Here is a 19,528-nt window from a genome sequence, read left to right on the forward strand (position 1 = left end):
TATGCTCTTAAGTCTTTTATCAGGGTACTAAGTATCATTTTGCTTCCCTAATCAATTCTAATAAGATTCTGTTCCATCTTTTTGTCTCAAAAAAACCCCTTCATTCATTCATCCTTTTCCCTCCTTTGAGCCATTTCCAAGGTAGCACTATAAACCTTGAATGGCCCCTCTGTTAGACTCATCCCATTCTCAGCCCTTATTTACACAGGTTCTGGTAGCTACTTTTCTACAAACTCTTCTTGGATTGATTAGAGAAGGGTTGACAATTTCCATCAGCTCTCACACATCTGACACAAGACATCCACCCCTACAACTATTCATCATAGTTTTCTCCTCTCATACATTTAACCTTCCTGTTACTTACTTGATCTTATTAACATATCGGTTTAATATTTCCACCCTTCTTTATGTATATCCTATAGAAATCTCTGTCATTGCACAGTTCATAAGCTTCCAGAAGAAAGGAGATTATCTATGTAACTCTAACATGCCTATCATAGCACTTCAAGAAACGATGACTAATAAATGTGATTTATTAAACATCAATCAGCTATCTCTATTATCTTTCATCTCTTCACTCTCAAGTGATCTTTCTAAAACATGGGTCTGATCAGGTCAACCCCCTACTCAAAAAACTCCAACAGCTCCATAAGGTCTCCAGTATCAAATACAAAAGACTTTGGCTTTCAAATCTGCACTGAAACTTCCCCAATTCTTTCCAGTCTTCTTACACCATAAAGGCAGAGACATAGCCCTCTCCTTCATGATGCAATGATACTAACCTCCATGAACAAAACCCTCCAAGTCCTATTTCTGGGCATTTTGACTGGCTATCTCCCATGCTTAGAATGTTTTCCCTCCTTACCTCCAGTGGCTTCTGTGGCTTGCTTAAAATCCCAGTTAAAACCTCGTCTTCTACAGGAAGTCTTTCCCAAACCTCATGAATTCTAGTGCTTTCTTTTGCTGATTATTTCCAATTTATCCTGTATATAGCTTGTTTGTACCAAGTTGTGTGCTATTTATATATATTTATATCATATGAGCTTCTTGGAAGTAGAGACCGTCTTCTACCATTCTTTGTATCCCCAGGGCTTAGCATAATGCCTGGCACACAGTAGGCTTTTAATGTTTATTGCCTGACTGCCTTTTTGATAATATCTGTGGTGAAAATAATGATGATGATGATGAACCCTGTAACTCTTTTTTGATCTTAACTGTATTCATGGCGCCATTCTAAAAGCATATTTTCCAAAGATTGGCCTCAAGATTCCAAAGGTGACCCTTGAAACCCACAGGAAAAAAAATCACACAGGAACTGTTGTTGGTTTATTGGGTTTTTTTTTAATTTTATGTCTCCAAAATGGGAGGGGGAGACTGAACCATAAAAGATAATTCAAATTACACTGGGGTTAGACTTTAGCTCCAATGATTCCAGGAAGCTGAATAACTTATATTGGATCCTGTCGGATACTGTAAATGCTTCTATCTGGGCATACAAGGACAGTTTGAAGCCCTTATTATGGATTTTCTGTCATGAAGATATGGCTTTTAATGCTGTTTTATCTATGTGTGTTTGTGGGCAAAAAGCTAGCTCAGTTATTGTTTCTTCAGCTGTCAACACAGTTTAAACAGACTGCCTGAATATCTCTTGGCATGAGCTTAAGAAGATTATCCATCCCTTAACCTCTCTTTCAACCTAGATTTTCTGCATGTCACCTGTTATTTGGTAAATGCAAGTGTTGCTGTCCTTGCATTTCATAAATTTCAGCTGCATTTCAAAGGAGTTTTGTTGTTTCATGGCTCAGAGTTGTATTGAGGGCAGGGATTAATTTATGTCTCTGTATCCCTAGTGCCTAACACTATGCCTAGAACACAATAGGTGCTAAATAAATGCTTGTTGATTGATCACAGACTTAGACTTGAAAGAGACCTTAGATCAGCCTCTCTCATTTTATAGCAGGAGTTAAGAAATAAATCTAGAACTTTAAAGTGGGGCCACATCATGAAGTTTTTTGAATGGCAAGCTACAAATTCTGGACTTAACTTGGTAGGCAACTGAGGTCCACTTTGGGTATTATGACATAAAAATGGAACTGATCTTGCCTTTATACGAGAGTTCATCCATTCAAATTATAAAAGTTAAGCAAACATTTTGAGTTTTCACATTTACTTGTCCATCTCTAGTGATTTTGTAACACAGAACCCACTATATTTCCATCTTTTAAAAGTAATGAGAACCTCACATACCACATCTGGTTTATTGCAAATTCCAAAGCCATTAAATAGCATCTGAACTAATGAAAGTTTTCCTGATACCTATAGTTAATAAGCCACAACCCACAGGATCATGGATTTAGAACAGGAAGCGATGTCAGAAACCATCTAGATCCAACCCCTCATTTTAGAGACAAGAAAACTGAGACCCCTAAAAGTGAAACAACCCACTAAATACATAGTGAGTGACAATCAAGATTTGAACTCAGACCCTCGGGCTCTGAATCTCAAACTTTTTCCAGTACATCACTGTTGTTTCTCATGCCACTTGGTAATTTCCTCAGTTATTAATTCTGGACAATTTAACATGCTTGAAGTATGAAATCAGCACTTTCTTTCCCAGGACTAAGTTATCACTTGGCACAGAATTTTACAGCTACTGTTACTTCATGCAGTAATTAGTCCATTTTTTAACAGAACCTCCAGGGAATAGGATTGCTCTGCAAGATGGCAAAGCCTCAGCTTTGATTAAAATTCAGAGTGATTTGCTGATGTTTCTTGATCCTTGACAAATCTGGGTCTCTGAGGTCTGCCATCTGTACTGTTTTAAAGATGGCTCTGGTCCATCGCTGTGATTGGCTTATCAAAAAACAGGTTTTGATCTTCTTCTTAATGCATTTTCAGGCACCTGGTTGATTATTTGGTTCCTTAAAAGGAACTTTCAAAAAAGACTTTAAAAAGATACTCCAAGAAAGGGGAAATTTTTGAAAAAGGGGATATCCTTTTTAATTGACTATGTGTTTAAAAAGCACAGTAAGATATTATAAAATTATATTTCCTCTAAAATGATGAACCAGTGGTGTAGCTCTAGAAAAACAGGAACATTGTTTATGGTACTACAATTTGGTACAATCTTTTTAGAAGTCCATATGATATTATATAATAAGAGATAACAAACTATTCATACCTTGGTCCAGTGATCCTAGTACTAGGAAGATACTGTAAAAAGAATATTGACAAGGAAAAACAATGATCTATACAAAAATATTCCTAGGAGGCAGCACAGTACAATGGAAAGAACAATGAATCTAGATTTGGAAGTTGTGATTCAGTCATTTAAATCCTGTCTGACTCTTTGTGACCCCATTTGGGGTTTTCTTGGCAAAGCACTGGAGTGGTTTGTCACTTCTTCCTTCAGTTCATTTTGCAGATAAGAAAACTCAGGCAAAGAGTGACTTGCCCAAGGTCATACAGCTAGTAAATGGCTCAGACCAGATTTGAACTCAGGAAGATGAGTCTTCCTAACTGCAGACCCAGTATTCTATCCACAAAACCACCTATCTGCCTGTACTCATTATTATTAAAAATGAACATATTTATTTAGCAACTTTCATTCTGAGATCTCAAAGCACTTTTCTAAGAATTTAAATAAATACAGACATAAGAATAGATTCCACTCCACTCATTAATGCTTCTTTTCTAAATCATAATCTTTATTTTACCTGAAGGCTTTTAACCCATTCCTTAGCCATTTTCAAATTTTCTTCATTAACTTCAGCAAGTTGCCCCTGCCAAGCATCAGCCTTACTATCAAACTTCACAAAATTGAATTTCTTTTTGAATACCAGCTGCTCCTGTAATAGATAAATTTTATTCAACCTTAAAATACTCATTTTCCCAATATAACAAAAGGTACTTAGGACAATTTACAGAATGATAAGTAAATATTCCTGACAATGGAGTCAACTTTTTTAGCTGTAGATATTAAAAATTAGATTAAAAACCAGTTTTTCAAAGTTAAAGGCATTTCATTTCAGTAAAGCATTCATAGTCTGGATGCTGATAACCCATGCTAGGAAACAGAAAGAAAATATTTGTGGTAAAAGTCATCTAGAAAGCCTCTGCTTTGCCTTACACCACAAATGTCAAATCTTCCACATTGGGGTCATGGAGGAAATAACAAAAGAATAAGTCCCTCCCATCAACAAGTTTTTAGAATAGAAAATTTCTAAAGCCATAGGGGAGGATACTGCCCACTGGGCCTTCCAAACAAGGAGAAGATCTACTAATTTTGTCTTTTTAAAAGGATAAGGAGGAGCCCTTCTGAAATTTTTGCTTAAGAACCTCAACTCTGATGTCACACAATCCCTGCTTTCTCTTGCCATATCTTTAAGAGCTCAACTCCCCACCTGTCCCTATCCCACAGTAAATGAAAATAGATTGAGACAATATTGCCAGTTAATGGGTCCCCAAAGTCAAGGCAGAGACAGCTTTCTCTAACCTTTAAAAGCTGAAAAATCTTCTCTTTCACCAAAGGCAGTTTACCCTTCATTGAATGAGATGTATCTATGAGAATGTAGATACAATCTTCCAGCACCAGTCCAAAGAAGCCTAGACTCCCATTTTGTAACCATTTAATCCTGGAGAGAAAAGAAAGTAAAGGTAGGGAGGTTAACAGAGCTAATGGAGGCAGGTAATCACAGCACATTCCTGAAATCTTAACATCCAGCAAGAAATTCAATAGATCTCCAACGTCTGTCTCTCCTTTGTCTAGCTCCCTCCAGCTTCCCAAATGTCTGCATGGACTTTACTTATCCTCTTTGGGATAATTTTGCAGTGGGTCTAACAATCCCTCTGCAAGTGCACACATATTCAAGGAATACAAACTTTATTATTGGTTTATTATATATATTTTATTGTTACATTTATATGTATTTTATTATAAATGTATTCTATTTATTAGTATTATTTATTATAGATTTAAATAAAACATAATTAAGGAAATACATTTGAGGAAGAAATAAATCTCTGTATTCATGCCAAAGTTATTCAACGGGAATGATGTTCAAATCAATTATTATTGCAGATCAGCTGAAGCAGGGACAGAAAGGGAATATGTATTTATATGGTGACTACTATATGTCAGGCACCAGGCTAAGTATTTACAAATATGATCTTATTTTATCCTCACAATCCTGGGAGGCAGGTAATTCTATCCTCTTTTTACAATTGAGGAAACTGAGGCAAATAGAAGTTAAGTGGCTTTGCCCGGGGTCACACACCTAGGAAATGTCAGAGGTCAAGTCTGAACCCAGGTCTTCCTGATTCCTGGACCAGAACTCTATACATTGATCCACCCAGCTGCTAATTTGAACCACTCTTCCATCTCATTTGTGAATAAAGAGATACCCAAGAACCACTCACATTCAAGCTGGTAATGCCAGCACATTCTTATGGCCCTCATAAAATATATGGACAGTGCCAAAGGATGTAGGATAATATTCTGTGACCAAGAACTCGGCCAGCTGTGTGAAAGGGTTTTCGTCTGTTCTCCCTCCTCAGGCAACTTTAAAGAAATATGGAAATGAGAATCTGACTATACGCAAAACTATCGCTCAAAAAGCTCTTAAAAGCTAAACGGGCCTCAGGAGACAAGGCCACGCAGGATTGTAGGGTTAATATCTTCCCAAGTTCTGCTAATTCAACAAGGGTTTTCTTTATTTATTTGGAGAGCGTTATCAGAGACTCCTCTGGCTCCTTGAGGCCTACTTGCACTTCAGCTGAACTATTTCTAAATACTGAGAAATAGAACTCTGGTTTCCAAGCAGAGAGCGAAAAGGGCAGCGAATGGTAAGGTCAAGAGCATCAGTCTCTCACACAGCTGTCACCTTTTTCCTTACAGGTATGTAAGTACTGACCAAACAGTATCAGGAGTAGGGATCCTGTGGCCTCAAGACCACTTGAGGTTCTCTAGGTCCTCAAGTGCAGCCCTTTGACTGAATCCAAACTTTACAGAACAAATCTCCTTAATAAAAGGACTTGTTCCATAAAACTTGGACTCCATCAAAGACCACACCTGAACACCTAGAAGGCTACCTGTGGTCTTAAGGCCATAGTTTCCTTACCTTGGTAGGTATTCTGATGGTTAAGGAGAAATTGAAGATCTTAATTAATACAGAATTAAAAGTAGGGTTAACCAAGTAAGAGGGTAGCCAGAGGCCATCAGTGATTTAAGGTCACCAAACAGAAATCAGTTGCATCCCAGGTACCAGAAGAACTGGTACATATAATTTCTTAGATACTGTCAGTAGCCTGACAATGAAAAATTATGAAGAATGGGAGAGGGAGGTGTCATAGCACTGGACACAAACAAAATGTCCTGATTTTTAGAAGGACATATTAAGTTAAAGGGTATAGTGGATAGAATGTTGAACCTGTCATCAGGAAGGTCAAAATCCTGTCTCACTAACTGTGTGACCTTGGGCAAGTCACTTAACCTCTGTCACCCTCAGTTTCTCCATCTGTGAAATGGTTGATTCCAAGTACAATGGTTCTTAACCCATTCTTAACCCTGATAGACTAAAAAATTTTTTTTACTATTTCTATATAATTGGTTCCTTTTGTAATCTTGTATATTTTATTTTGTACACTGAAAAACATTCTTATCTGAAGGAGTCTATGGGCTTCACAAGACTGCCAAAGGGGTCTGGGAAACAAACAAGATTAAAAACCTCTGACCTAGTGTCTCCTTTCCTTAACTGAAATGGGAACTCCTCTAGATACACTTGAGCATAAAACTGTCCACTCTCCCCACCCCGCCACCCTCAATAAAATATATAGCTTTTATTCCTTCACCAAGAAGATGATTGATAAAGATGACAGGAACTTAGGTGTCCCTACATTAATAAAGAGGAGTGCTGAAGAGCTTGCTGGCAGGGTCCTCTCCAAATGAAGAGGCTGGCTAAGACCTCTTCCTCCTCCTGCCCTGAAAACCATGGCGCCCAAAGTCCTGTTGATCTCCCTGGTTCTAACCTACCCTTCCTGTTACTCCTCCCTGTGTCCATGCCCTAGGCATATCACTATTCCTTGTGTCTCCCTTGTGTGAAACAAAATAGGTCACAATCCCTTTATTATACATTACTGTCCTGATACTTTTTGTGAAAAGCCTCCTTTAATTCCCTATCCTGATGTTATGGCATGGGATGCTATGGCATGGGAAGCTATGCCATTGATTGGGCCCTGGAATTTTGATTTCTGTTTCATTCTAAAAGCAACATTCATCACTGAAAATAAATGGGCATCTTGTATTTAATAATCAGGAGCCTTTTATTGGCACATACTCCACAGAAAACTATCTTTTGGCCATGTTAATGAGTTCATGCAATAAGAATGATGAGACAACATGCAAAGTAGATTGAGTACGTCTAGGAGATCTAGGTTCAGATCTCACCTCCAACAAAAATGGGCTATGTGACCGTGGGTAAATCACTGTTCTATGCATTGGTTCTCTTTGCAACTCTCTAAGACATTAAGTTAAAAAGCCCTGTAGTGGTAGAGGGTAGGGGTATGCTAGTAAATGTTTAACAACCGAATCTCAAAAAAAAAAAAAAAGACTCTACCATGACACACTTTTAGGTTTCATCTGCATTCTTAACATTTCCTCTATCATTTTTTAAGTCTACACAATCAAGAAAACATTAAATCATGCCCTGATTTGTAGTATTTGCTGATTTTCAATGTGTAAAGGCACAGACTGAAAACTTAGCAATGTCTCTCTCGCTGTAGGAGCTGGCTCTAGCACATCACCAATAGAAAAAGTGTCTTCATCTGAGCCAATGAAATCAAAGGTCTAGTTCTTATTTCCTAAGACTCTTCCCATCCACAGATCAAATCTAAAACTTATCTCTAAGATAGAAACTGAAATGGAAATGGAAAAAAACCCATCAACATGTATTTGTTACATACCTGTTACATGCACAACACCATGTTAGGAATTTGAGGGGATAAAAAGTAAAAATGTGGTTGGTCTCAAGAACTTAAATAATATAGGTGGGAAGTTCATGGCTCTCATAGAGAGTCTCCAAAATATTATTATTCTTTTCACGTGTCTTCAAAAGCCAAAGATAACCCCCAAAATACAATCTCAGATATCACCAGGTTTGTTCCAGAAGTTTCATGAACATTAGAAATGAAATTTCTCATTACTTCCCTTCTAGTCTGTAATGACTGTTTCTGAGTATGGGATCTGCCAAAGGAGAATACAATATAGTTTCTATCCTGCACTTTGGAACTGGGATAGATAATGGAAAAGAATACAGAAGATATAAAGAAAATGACCTGAGAGAATCATCAAGCTGTGATGGGAAGCCTAAAATGAGGGTTGTGATCTTGGGGAACAGTAACCAGCCTGAGAAGAAACAATCTTGGAGTCCAACTACAAAAGGCAGCCATCTCTTGACAATGGGCTAGGTGGGAACAAGAGAATAGATAGCCCCAGAGACTATTTCCTGGTGTGATTTCTTCCCTTTATACCACTCTCAAGAGCATCTTCCCATCAGCCCAAGGGCACTCCTGGGGGTTACTGTTTATCATGTAGGACTGTAACACTGATGAACATGAGCAGCTGTTATGAATATACATATATATATCAAGGATTGAATCGTGAAGTATAATAAGCTTTTTATTCAAAACTAAACATTATTCAAGAAACTAAGGCATTCACAATTCATAACATCTTATTACCAGGGTAGCCACATGGCCTTAAAAAGACACAAAAGTATATAACATAACATAGCACCTTATACTTGTTTATACAACAGGGGATCCCAACCCCTAGCACAATACACCCTCAGGTGCGGCAAAGAATACAACACACTCCATCCCTAGGTCACCATAGGTTACAATCCCCTCAATCCAACAAAGTGTCTAAGTCAAGTCCTGTTGGGGATGTGTCCTTCTCCCCACACTGCTGTTGCAGGCTCCCAACTGGCACTCTCAGATGCACATATGCTCTGATGAACAAAAGAGTCCAAGTTTTAACATTGTTCCAGCCCCCACTTCCAAGTCCTGAGAGGTGGCTGGATGAGAAAGCCAACAGGGTGGGTCCCAGGGGGCCTTGACATTTCCCCCCTCCCACCATAGACATAGATGGGTCCTGACCCATCCCAGGGGAATGTGGCAGGAAAGCATGTTCACTGCTCCTGCCCAATTGCAAAGCCTCCATCTTGACTTGGGGTTGAGTCCTGAGTTCCAGGATGCTTGCTCCTGCAGGTCCAGGGGTCGACCACTACAGGCCTGGGTTCACATGCAGGCAGCTCTCTGCTCCTGCTCCATGTCCCATCTCACAGGGGAAGGGACTGCTCCATTCCAAGCTCTCCCTGCTCGTGCCTGAGTCCAGGCACAGCAAGCTCCAGGGGCTCCTGCCCACAGCCTCTGTCTCTGGCCCACACCACCCCAACTCTGATGCAGCTCCTTCTCCCCCAGCACATGAGGAAGGGGCCATTCCTGTCTGGGCTCTAGGCACAGCAAAATAATAGAAGGTAAGGGTAAAGAATCAAGTACCCAAGAAAGACTAGCATATCCAATAAACAGGACTCCAACTATCTAAATAGAGTAATAAAACGATTTACATATATCACTTGACCAAGAGAACACGGACATCTAGGTTCACAAAGCCAGAGAGGGCAGGGAAGGGACCTTAACAACAGCTACCCAGAATGTCTTCCCAGAAATCAAAAAGACCTCAGGCAAAACATTCTTCCCATGAGTGAGCCCCAAAGCAATATCTCACCTCAGAATATATATACACTTTAGACTAACAGACTCAGAGCCAGAAGGCACTAAAGCCTATGTGACTCAGTACCTGATTGGCTCTGCACCAGATGTATCACAGCTGTGAATTACCAGGTTCAAAGGCAATTGATCCTTCAGATGTTTACAATTTAGCATGAGCCTGGGAAACTGAACTCCAAGAAATCATAACAAAAAATCCCACCTTGCTTGTGCTTTACAAGGACCAGTAATGCATTAGCAAAGATTAGCATATCAGGTAAATCTATTATCAGTCACGTGGCCTGCTATAAGCAAATCTGGGTGCTGGAAGAATAGGACTTGGGAAATGAAAGTTTAGATTGGGGGAAAGGGGGAAGTAGGGAACATTGGAAGCATGGGGTTTCCCCTCCTACTGCCCTGAAAGACAAGAGGACCGTAGGAAGGCATTTGGTAGCTTGGGAATGGGAGCACTGAAAGGGATGAGAGGTTTGCTGAAAAAATGGTGGCAGGGGAGGGAGGTTCACCCAAAGTGAGCCCAGCTTGGACTGGGAGGGCTTGTATAATAACCCTACAAGTGATCAATTTATCATATTGTTAAAATAAGCTAAAGAATCTTACCTGATGGCAAAATCTGACAAGGATATAAGAAGTATTTCTTTTAAAATTGAGTAATAGGAAAATTTCAAAGTGTGTCAGTCTTTTGTGGCTTGATTTTATGCTTGACAGCAGGTGCCTTGAAATAGAATATTCAAGGACTCTGATGAGCTGCACAATGTCACGTAAGCATGAGAACAAAGGACCTAAGACACTCACAAATCATGTTCTGTAACACGTAACAGTAATGTGTCAAAACTAATAACCACATATTTCATTTACCATTTCTTTTAAAGCAACATCACTCTATTCTCCAGAAAAACTAAAATCTAAAGTTATCTGCCTGGTCTCAAATGCACCACACATTTAGTAAACACCAACCAATGGGTCCTTTTATTTGCACGTCATCTGAATTGTAAAGATGCCAAACCCAGTCACCAATGACCCTTGCTTCCTCATGCTTGCATGCAACAAGGTTGAACCATTTTTGACATGCAAGAAAGGACTGAGCTGCTTTACTTCTGAGGGAAAAAACAACTAACCTTTTCTCAATCAGCTCCAAGGCATTGCCCATCTTTTCTTCATAGGTCTTGCACTTGTCTGCTGTGACATAAACGTGGACCATAGTTCCATCCTTCCAGGGAGTGTGGACAAACTTGTTACAGTATTTTGCGTGGACATTTTTCTTGTTTGTCTCCTATGGGGAGAACAACCACCACCACCAAAAAGAAGTCTTATGTTCCTAAAAGAATTCATGAGCAGTATTACAAGTATCAGGACATCCCTGGCATGACCATATGGAGCTGTATTCCCTAATCTGCCTCCATGGTCACTGAGACTAGTCGTACTCTGTAGGCTATAGGTATTGGATCAACTGTTCATTTAACAAGTATGGATTCAGTGTCTGTCTTTGTGCAAGCTAATATACTAGATTCTCTGTGTAATATAAAATATAAGAAACAGGAAGGAAGGATGGAGGGAAAGAAGAAAGGAAGGAAGGAAGGAAGGAAGGAAGGAAGGAAGGAAGGAAGGAAGGAAGGAAGGAAGGAAGGAAGGAAGGAAGGAGGGAGGGAGGGAGGAAGACAAATATATTAAATACCTTACAATGTTCAAAGTGCTGTGTTAAGCATTAAATATAAAAGAGAAAAAACCAGACAGTCTGTCCTTTCAAGAAGCTCAATTCTAACAAGGGAAAAGAAGTACACATGCACCAAATATTAAACAACCAGCTTATTTGATGGTAAGTTTCCTGAGGCATGGTTAACAGCTGACTCCTTTTTATCTCTCCGCAACCTTTATCAGAATGCCTCATGCATAATTAGGGGCTCAATAAATATTTATTGAACAAATGGTTCTTGTTTATTCAGTATTTTTAAAAAATTTATAATATGCATTCCTAAAACCTCAGCAAGACTGGTAGGTCATTGTCTCCATTTTACAGATGAAGAAGCTGATGGTAAAGGATTTTTACCTTTATCCAATGGATAAAGGACTCACATGTCAGTTCCAGAATTTGAAAGTGGGTCTCCTGACTCAAAGGGCTGTTTTCCCTATATACGAGTGAATGTTGGTAAAATTATGGGAACAAGTGTCAAGTGAGTAAGATGTTATTACAGGGGTCCAGAGGAAGGAGGGTAAATTTGGGGATAGCCCAGTCAAGGAAGGATAGTTTCAATAGAGAAAGTGATACCTAACACATACAAAATGCTTTCTCATTATTCACCTCTTCCATATTTGGAAAAATGTAATAAAAAGTACAATAGCTAGTATTTGTATATGATATATATGTATGTATAAGTATATATGTTTGCTATCCAAACTCATACCCTTAATAGCTCTGTGACCCTAGGCAATCATTTAACCTATCTGCTTCAGTTTCCTCATCTATCAAATGGAAGGCAATAACAGATGCTGTGGTTCAGGGTTGGTGTAAGGATAAAGTGCTATGCAATACAATGGTGAATACACTATATAGTGGATACATTTTGTATACACTATACACATACATGTCAGATAGATATAGATTTAGATATATATACACATATATAGTGTGTATGTGTATGTGTATGCTCATGTACATAAACATATACGTATATATACACACAAATATGTGTGTATAAGGGTCACACAGTAAGGGTCTAAGGTCAGATTTAAACCTAGGTCTTCCTGACTCCAGGTCTAATGCTCTATCCATGGGGTTCATAAGTGCAGGCAAAAATCCCATCAAACTCACATTCATGATTCAGTATTGATACAAGAATGTAAATTTTTCAAGTGTAGAAAGTATATCAATGGACATCAATATATGGTCAATGGTTTTGTAACAGTAGAACATGAAGATGTTCTACTTCATGTTCTACTGTTACAAAACCAAATGAGATCTTGTGTCATTTGATATCTTCTTTCACAGAACTAACAAGGAAAAGTTCATAGAAAGTCTTACTTGGCCATCAAATTGGATAGGAAAAAGCAAAACTGTACCTGGAAACCACTGCTGAGTCACAGATGGTGAAAATAGGAAAAAAGCACCTTACTGATTTCAATTCCCCAAAGAAGAAACGTGCCTTAGGCTCAGACATGTGGTCGGAATAGGCAGCCACCTATGTACAGTATGATTTCCAGGAAAGGGTGCTCCTCTCTCCAAATACTTTTTTAACCTTTTAGTAGATAGTGTATGGAATACTAGGCCTGAATCAGGAAGACTTGAGTTTTTATCCAGCCTCAGACACTTTTGTCTGTTTGTCTCGGTTTCTTCTACTGTAAAATGAGTTACAGAGTTGTTGTAAGGATCAAATAAGATAATATTTGTAACATGCTTATTAGCACAGTGCCTGGCATGCAATGGATGATATATAAATGTCTATTCTCTTCCCTTTCTCACTTCATGGTACCTGAAATTAGAAATGTGTGCTTTTTCTTGATAATAAATTGATACCACATTAAGAGATAATATTTCAAGCCATATCAATCATTTAGTCTTTAGTGTGAATGAGTTTGCAAAATCTTTTCCTTAGTGTAAAATGATAGATCAAAGAGAGTACTGGCAAAAAGTGGATCTAGTTAAAAGGGAATCTGGGGACAATGAAAATAAACTGCACCTACTTCACAGTTTTGCTTCAGATCAACCCCTCTGAGCAGTAATTGGATGATTTCAGAACAGAATACAACTTTATACATACCACTCCAAATATAAAAGTAAAGGTCATTACCTTATTTTTTCCTCAATATTCTCTACCAAGAGACAGTATTTGGCACACTGGGAGAATCCAACCCCCTAATAACTGAGTACCTAATTTGTGGTGTTGACCACCCTTCAGTGGAACAGATAGTACAAGATATACTTCAAGGTCACAAGAAGAACAAGAATCTTGCTCTTCAGAGAAGTTCGCTGGTTGTAACGAGAGCTCAGATAGGCAGATTTTCTACCGAAAGAAAGATCTACCCCAGTGGACCATTTTGTGTAAGGTTGATTCCAAGTTCTTGAATATCAGTAGGGTCCAAGTTCTGAGAAATTCTACTGTGTTGGAAAGAATTCAAGGGTGGTCCCTGAAAGAGACTGAGTTTACTTTCTAAAGACCCACTTAGTGATAATAAAATATTAACATCTACATAGAGTTTACTACGTGCCAGGCACTTCATGGTTATTAACTCATTTGATCCTCACAATAACCTTGGAATGTAGGCACTAATATTATCCCCATTTTGTTATCATTCAGTTATTTCTGTCATGTCCAACTCTTCTTCACTCCATTTGGGAGTTTTCTTGCAAAGATACTGGAGTGGTTTGTCATTTCCTTCTCCAGTTCATTTTATTGGAGATGAAGAAACTGAGGCAAAAAGGGTTAAGGGATTTTCTCAGGGTCAGTAAGCATCCAACATCAGATTTGAACCCAGGAAGATGAATCTTCTTGAGTCTAGGCTCCACCCTCTATCCACTGTCCCACCTAGCTGCCCCATTTTACAGAGGCAAAAAGAAGTGAAATGACTTGCCCCAGATCACACAACTAGGAAGCATTAGAAGCCAGATTTGAACTTAGGTTTTCCTGATTCCAGGCCCCAGCTCTATCCATTGTGCCAACTTGCTGCCTATTGGCCCTGCCAATCCACAAAACAAAAATAAGAAATGGAAAAAGCAGAAGTCCCTTTGGGGATATTGTGTTACATTGTGGTCCTGAAAATTATTATTTTCTGAAGTTTCTATTTCAGTCTTATTTCTAATTTCAGTCTTACTTTTAGTTCACCTATAACTAGAAACCATGCATTGATCTGATCTCTTGTTTTTCCATAAGGAGACAGTTTTGAGAAATGTAGGGTGGAAATGCAGAATAAGAAAACTGGAAATGAATGGGAAGGGAAGTGGAGAAAGATTTGCAATCATGGTTCACATTGCTTATTTTACAGATGAGGAAATGAGTCCCAGAGAAGTCATGATTTGCCCCAAGTTCACAAAGCTAATAAGTGGCAGAAAGTCAAAACTTGAAGTGAAGTCTTCTGATTCCCAAATCCAATGTTCTTCCACTCTGCTTCTCTCAAAGAAGAAACAATCAGTCATCTTCAAAGAAATATCACAATTTCCAACCTCCTGTCCCTCAAACACGTGCCTCTGCATGGGCTTTTCTTCACAAATACTTTGATTCTGCCCATCAAACTCTGATTTTAATTAAGATCCTTCCAGTAGGAATTAGAAAATGAACAGGAAAGAGTGAATGAATGAGTCTGTGACTCCTTGCACAGTTTCCCCACTCTACTTACAGCACAGGTCTGCAGGTACACATTATCGGGTCTGCCTTTTATGTCAACAGCTACATCAATGTGGCGAAAGGAACATTCGGCAAGGATATCAAATGCCGTTAATTTTTGTGCTTTCAAGCCGTATTTCTGCAGCCACTTCTTGGAATCCAGCTTTTCTTCTAGTGATGGCTTTGGTGAGAGCTCTATTTTAGAAATACAGGTCATTGGTTAATTGTAGAAGCAGCTCTGTATGGAAGCTACCTACTTTAGCATCCTTCCTATCACCCTAAATGTCTAAATACAGGTCACACTTCTATACCCCATCCCTTTCCCCCAATCTAGCTTATAGAAATTGTGTGTTTTATAATTAAACTCTGAGTACAATGAGCACTATTTAAGGCCATCTGATCTCCCTTGCAAGGTCAGAAGCAGGAATAAGTGGCCCTAAAGTACCTTCCAGGAGCCTAATGTCACTGCTTCAAGGCAAGATTTTGACCCAAGAACCCTTGATACTGGGGTCCCATAGAAAAGTCTATGAATTTGGTCTCTCTCCTTTTCTTTCAAGTCTATAGGAGATGACAAGGGGTAGGGGAAGAGAAGTGTGAGGAGGAAACCTCTGTAAGTCTCCTTTCTCAAGAGGGAGTTTGTACTTTGTCCCAAGGCTCATCTCCACTTCCTATTTTTAGCTAGATGACCCAGGGCCTGCTGCTTGCTGGCAGCTACAATGGCTCATGTTTTCCTATGGAGCTCACTATCCCAGGAAGGAAAAATACAACAGAGGAGAAAGCAGCAACGTTGAACTACTACACCCTACATACATCCCTACACTCCCTGCTGTGGGATCTACATTTTACAACTAACCATAGTGATAACTGTGGTTATAATGGTAGTTATAATGTTATAATGTGTTATAATGGTAGAGGAAAGGGACAAGGGAAGGAGGCGGCTTGAAGGAGAAAGAGGAGGAGAAAAGGAGAGAGGGAAGGGAAAGGAAAATGAGAGGGGAGAAGAAGAAATGAGGACCAGGAGAAGAACCCAACTACACTCTCAGCCTCCTGTGCTCAAAAATCCCTTTTAAATTCTGGGTTGGAAGTACTGGTAGAAAGCTTTCAATCAGTCCAGGGGTGAGAAAAATTCAACACCTACCATTCTGGGGCTACTGGATTTCACTGTAAGCCAGAGCTGGGGTTGGTATGGGGTGAGAGGAGGCAAAAGAAATGACACATAGCAAGATACAAGATAAGTGTGATGGAGGTTGAGTGAGGGGACCTTGGTCAGAATCTTAGCTCTCTCATGCCTCTGTTCCCTTAGAGAAGTCATTTCATAGCTCTGTGCCTCAGTTTCCTCATCTGTAAAATGAGGAGCTTGGACATCTAGGAGCTAAGAGACCTCTAAGGCCCCTTCTAGCTCTGAAATCCTATGATCCTAGAAATCTACATTTGCTCTGAGTATTAAAAAGTCTGTCCAGCCTGTGATAAAATAGCAGAGGAGGATGGGAGGAAGTGATGGATAAACAAGGAGGAAGGATGGAGGAAAGAAAGGGATGGAGAAGGCCCACCTATTTCTCCACTATCATGTAGGGAGGGGAGAGAGGAGGGAGTTGGATATTACAGAGTTTTAGAGTTGAAAGTCTTTCCCGGCCATCTAGTTTAGTCAATATCTGACTTCCAGTAATGAGGAATTAACTGCCTCTTGGGAGAGCCATTAAAAATTCTGGACAGTTGTAACCGTTGGGAAGCTTTTTCTTCAACCTTAAATTTTCCTCTTTGTAATTTGCACCTACTTCAACCAGTCCCTTCTCCACATGAGATTCCTTTAAACACCTGAAGACAATTATGTCATGCTCCTTCCCCAATTCTGAGTCGGTTCTCCTCCTTACTGATTATCAACAGTTCCTTCATCTGATACTCAGATGATATACCACCATTTCATTACCCTCCTTTGGATGTTGAACAGTTTCCAAACATCTTTCCTAAAATGTGGTACCCATAGCTTAATGTGATACTTGAGATGTGGACCATCCTGGGCAGAGGACCATCCTCTCCTTAGTCCTAGAAGCGACACAACTCAATGTAGCCCAAGGGAACAGAGGAAGAGAAGGAGAAGAAAAGGGAATAAGCATTTATATAGTGTCTACTATGTACTAGGGGGCAGCTAGATGGCACAGTGGATAGAGTACCAGGCCTGGAGTCAAAAAGACCACAAATTCAAATCCAGCCTCAGATACTTACTGGCTGTGTGAGCTTGGACAAGTCACTTAACCCTGTTTGCTTCAGTTTCCTCATCTGTAAAATAAGCTAGAGAAGGAAATGGCAAACCACTCCAGTATTTTTGCCAAGAAAACTCCAAAGAGTCAAAATGGCTTAGCAACAATGTGCTAGGTATTATATTGTGGGCTTTACAAATATCCTCACAACAATCCTGTGAGATAGGTGCTATTATTATCCCCATTTTACAGTTGAGGAAGTTGAGGCAGATTAAATTACTTTACCCAGGATCACACAGAGAGTAACGATCAGAAGCTGGATTTGAACTCACATCTACCTGACTCCAGGCCCAGTATTCTATCCAGTGTGGCGGTTTGTTGGGTTTTTTTGGTCACATCATACTGGTGATTCATATTGAGTTTATGATCTTTTCAAACATCTAGGTAACCATCTCTTCCTTACTTTGTGTTTTCAGCTGATTTCTTTTAAATCCAAAGGTAATACTTTTACATTTATTTTTACTCAATTTGCATTTTTCTTGACTCAGTCCAGTGTTCTAGCATGGTATGATCTTTTTTGATCCTGTCTCTGTGTCATCTACAAATATTATAAGCATGTCATTTATACTTTTGTAAAAGTCACCAAAAGAACCCAACATCAAGTTCATTCAAGACCTTCTCCAAAGATGACGTTAAGCAAACTCTTCAGTAACAGCTCTTTGGCTCGGGCTATTTATCCAGTTGCAAACCCATTAAATTAGTATTACTCATCTCATTATAATACTTCTGTCCTATATCTCTTTATCAATTCCAGAAGAATAACATGAGATAATCTACCAAATGCTTCGCTAAAATCTAGGAAAACAATATCTGTGTATTCCCCAGACTTCCTTAGCAGGCTAGTAACTGTGTCAAAAAAAAAAAGTAGAAATAAAACTAACCTGGCATGATTTATTCTTAGCCAACACTAGATGAATTAGCACATCAATTGCATGAATTGATGAGAGAATTTTAAATTAATTTTTATAATTTACCATAATTTATTCTATGTGTGAAATGTACTTTAAATATAATTACAAGCAGATGTTATAATTTGGGTTTAAAATAAACATTTTCATCCTACTATCTCTAATATGTGCTATTGTACTGTATCAGGAGTAGGGAACCTGCGGCCTCAAGGCCACATGTGGTCCTCTAGGTCCTAAAGTGCAGCCCTTTGACCAAATCCAAGCTTCACAGAACAAATCCCCTTAATAAAAGGATTTGTTCTGTAAAATTTGGACTCAGTCAAAAGGTCACACCCAAGGACCTAGAAGGCCACATGTGTCCTACAGGCCTCAAGTGTCCCACCCTTGTGAGTATCAATTGATACAGCTTGATCCTTCGATGTATTCTTAAATTTCAGCCTTTGGAGTCACCATTCTGTATTTCCAGATGTTCTCTTTGATAACAGAATTTTTTTAGGACTCAAACTCAAACTCACTGACCTAGAGGCAAAACATTCCATTTTCTTCCTTGTTTTTGAAAATCAAGATATTCTTTGACTTTTTCCTTTCCTACGACACCTCTCTCATCTGCCACAATCTTTCAAAAATCTCTGACAGAATGAAATGCAGATAAGGAATATGGTTTTGAAAGTTACATATTGAACGGTTAATACGGACATATGTTTTGTGTGACTTTATCATACTGCTTGCCTTCCCAATGTGTGGGGAAGGGGCTGGAGGGAGGGAGAGAACGTGGAACTGAAAATGTAAAAATGAATGTTAAAAAAAGGAAGTTATATGTTAAATGTACTATACATTTAAAAGGAAAAGCAAAGGGTATATAACAGATTCGCAGTTTCTTGTACAATCTTTTTTTTCTGTTCTACTTTATACATGGAAAAGCTTGCTTTATTTAGTGCTTGTTAAATACAGAATTTTAAAAATGAATACCCGTCCTTCCCTACCCTTCAACCCAGTCAGGATCTCTCTGATGGTAGCTCAGCTACTATATCCACAGTTTTCTCAGCACTCAAGAATGTAGTCCATTTGGGCTAAATGCATTGAAAACAATACAGGTATCTCTTTTACTAGCTCTTTAAGAAGCATGGAAGACCTGAGATCAAATTCAGCCTCAGACTTTACTAGCTGTGTGACCCTGGACAAGCCCCTAAATCACTGTTTGTCTCAGTTTCCTCAGATATAAAATGGAAACAATAGCAGAACCTACCTTGCAGGATTGTTGTGA

The 19,528-nt window shown here is 39.0% G+C and overlaps 1 protein-coding gene across 1 annotated transcript in view; it reads right to left on the reverse strand.

The window, feature by feature from the left end:
• Positions 1 to 19,528, reverse strand: part of VWA3B (von Willebrand factor A domain containing 3B) — a 214,758-nt gene that overhangs the window by 93,946 nt on the left and 101,284 nt on the right. Inside the window, exons 11-14 of the mRNA XM_072614594.1 lie at positions 15,112 to 15,293; positions 10,902 to 11,056; positions 4,496 to 4,634; positions 3,717 to 3,848 (exon numbers count right to left, since the gene is read on the reverse strand). Of these exons, the coding sequence (XP_072470695.1) occupies positions 3,717 to 3,848; positions 4,496 to 4,634; positions 10,902 to 11,056; positions 15,112 to 15,293 (608 nt within the window). The remainder of the gene's footprint in view (positions 1 to 3,716; positions 3,849 to 4,495; positions 4,635 to 10,901; positions 11,057 to 15,111; positions 15,294 to 19,528) is intronic.

This window comes from Notamacropus eugenii, chromosome 5 (assembly GCF_028372415.1).
Source record: "Notamacropus eugenii isolate mMacEug1 chromosome 5, mMacEug1.pri_v2, whole genome shotgun sequence".
In the NCBI taxonomy this organism is placed as follows: domain Eukaryota; kingdom Metazoa; phylum Chordata; class Mammalia; order Diprotodontia; family Macropodidae; genus Notamacropus; species Notamacropus eugenii.